Below are 1,438 nucleotides of genomic sequence, written 5' to 3' on the forward strand. Positions count from 1 at the left end.
ACTAGATGATTCTGTGTCCAGTTTTGGGCACCACATTTTAGGAAGGATGTTGACACGCTCGAGCGTGTCCAGAAGAGGGCAACCAGGATGGTGAGAGGGTTGGAATCCAAGTCTCATGAGGAAAGGCTGAAAGAGTTGGGTATGTTTAGCCTGGGAAAGAGAAGGCTTAGAGGGGACATGATTGCAGTCTTCAAGTATCTGAAGGGCTGTCATGTAGAAGATGGAGCGGATCTATTCTCTCTTGCTCCGGACTGCAAGACTAGATCTAATGGGTGGGAATTACAAGGGAGTCGTTACCGGCTAAATAGCAGGAGAAGCTTCCTAACTGTAAGAGTGGTTGAGCAGTGAAACAGTCTGCCTCGGGAGGTGGTGGATGCTCCTTCGTTGGACGCTTTCAAGCAGAGGCCGGGCAACCATCTTTCAGGTATGTTGTAGGTATGTAGGGCTATCTTTCAGCTATGCTCCTGCAGAGTGCAGAGGGTTGGACTAGATGACCTGCAAAGTCCCTTCCAACTCTAACATTCTATGACTCTATGATACTATGACTCTGGAGGTCCCTTCCAACTCTATGATTCTAAATGCCAGAACTGCATGGCTTCCTGATTTCCTTAACCCCATTATTCTCTGCATGACGAACAGACAGCTTGAAGAAGCAGGGAAGCCCGCTGGAAACTGAAGAGGCACCCTCCGAGATGGGCTTCCACTCACCTGAACAGGCTGGGCATCCTTCCAGACCAATCCTTCTCCTTCACTTTCCCACCAAAGGTGCACTTCTTTGCCCGCCCACTCTCTGGGGATACCGAGATCGATTTTAAACCAACAAGTCTTCCATCTGAAAGAAATGACGTTTCTTCTGAAGCATCTCCTAGAACAGAGGGTCCCCCAACCTTTTTAAGCCTACAGGCACCTTTGGAATTAGGGTTACCAGCTCTAGACTGGGAATCACGTGGAGATTTCGGGGGTGAGGCTGAGGAGGGCAGGGCTTGGGGAGGGGAGGGGAGAGGAGAGACTTCAATAGGATACAATGCCACAGAGTCCACCCCTCCAAAACAGCCGTTTTCTCCAGGGGAACTGATCTTGGTCGTCTGGAGATCCACTGTAACCCTATTTGGCAACCCTATTCAGAATGGTGGGCATGGCCACAAAATGGCGTTCACCACTTTGATGTAGTGGTTAAGTGCGCGGACTCTAATCTGGGAGAACCGGGTTTGATTCCCCACTCCTGCACTTGTACCTGGCTGGATGACCTTGGGCAAGCCACAGTTCTGTCAGAGCTGTTCTTGAAAAAGAGCAGTTTCTGTCAGAGCTCTCTCAGCCCCACCTACCTCACAGGGTGTCTGTTGTGGGGAGGGGGAGGGAAAGGAGTTTGTAAGCCGCTCTGAGACTCCTTTGGGTAGTGAAGGGCGGGGTAGAAATCCAATCTCTTCTTCTTCTTTTA

General features: G+C 50.3%; 1 protein-coding gene across 1 annotated transcript in view; it reads right to left on the reverse strand.

Annotated features, from left to right (window-relative positions):
- The window catches only part of MAN2C1 (mannosidase, alpha, class 2C, member 1), a 50,531-nt gene that overhangs the window by 45,325 nt on the left and 3,768 nt on the right, over positions 1 to 1,438 (reverse strand). Inside the window, exon 3 of the mRNA XM_015409719.1 lies at positions 709 to 832. Within this exon, the coding sequence (XP_015265205.1) occupies positions 709 to 832 (124 nt within the window). The remainder of the gene's footprint in view (positions 1 to 708; positions 833 to 1,438) is intronic.

Source organism: Gekko japonicus, unplaced genomic scaffold (assembly GCF_001447785.1).
Source record: "Gekko japonicus isolate JY-2015 unplaced genomic scaffold, Gekko_japonicus_V1.1 scaffold3628, whole genome shotgun sequence".
Lineage (NCBI taxonomy): Eukaryota > Metazoa > Chordata > Lepidosauria > Squamata > Gekkonidae > Gekko > Gekko japonicus.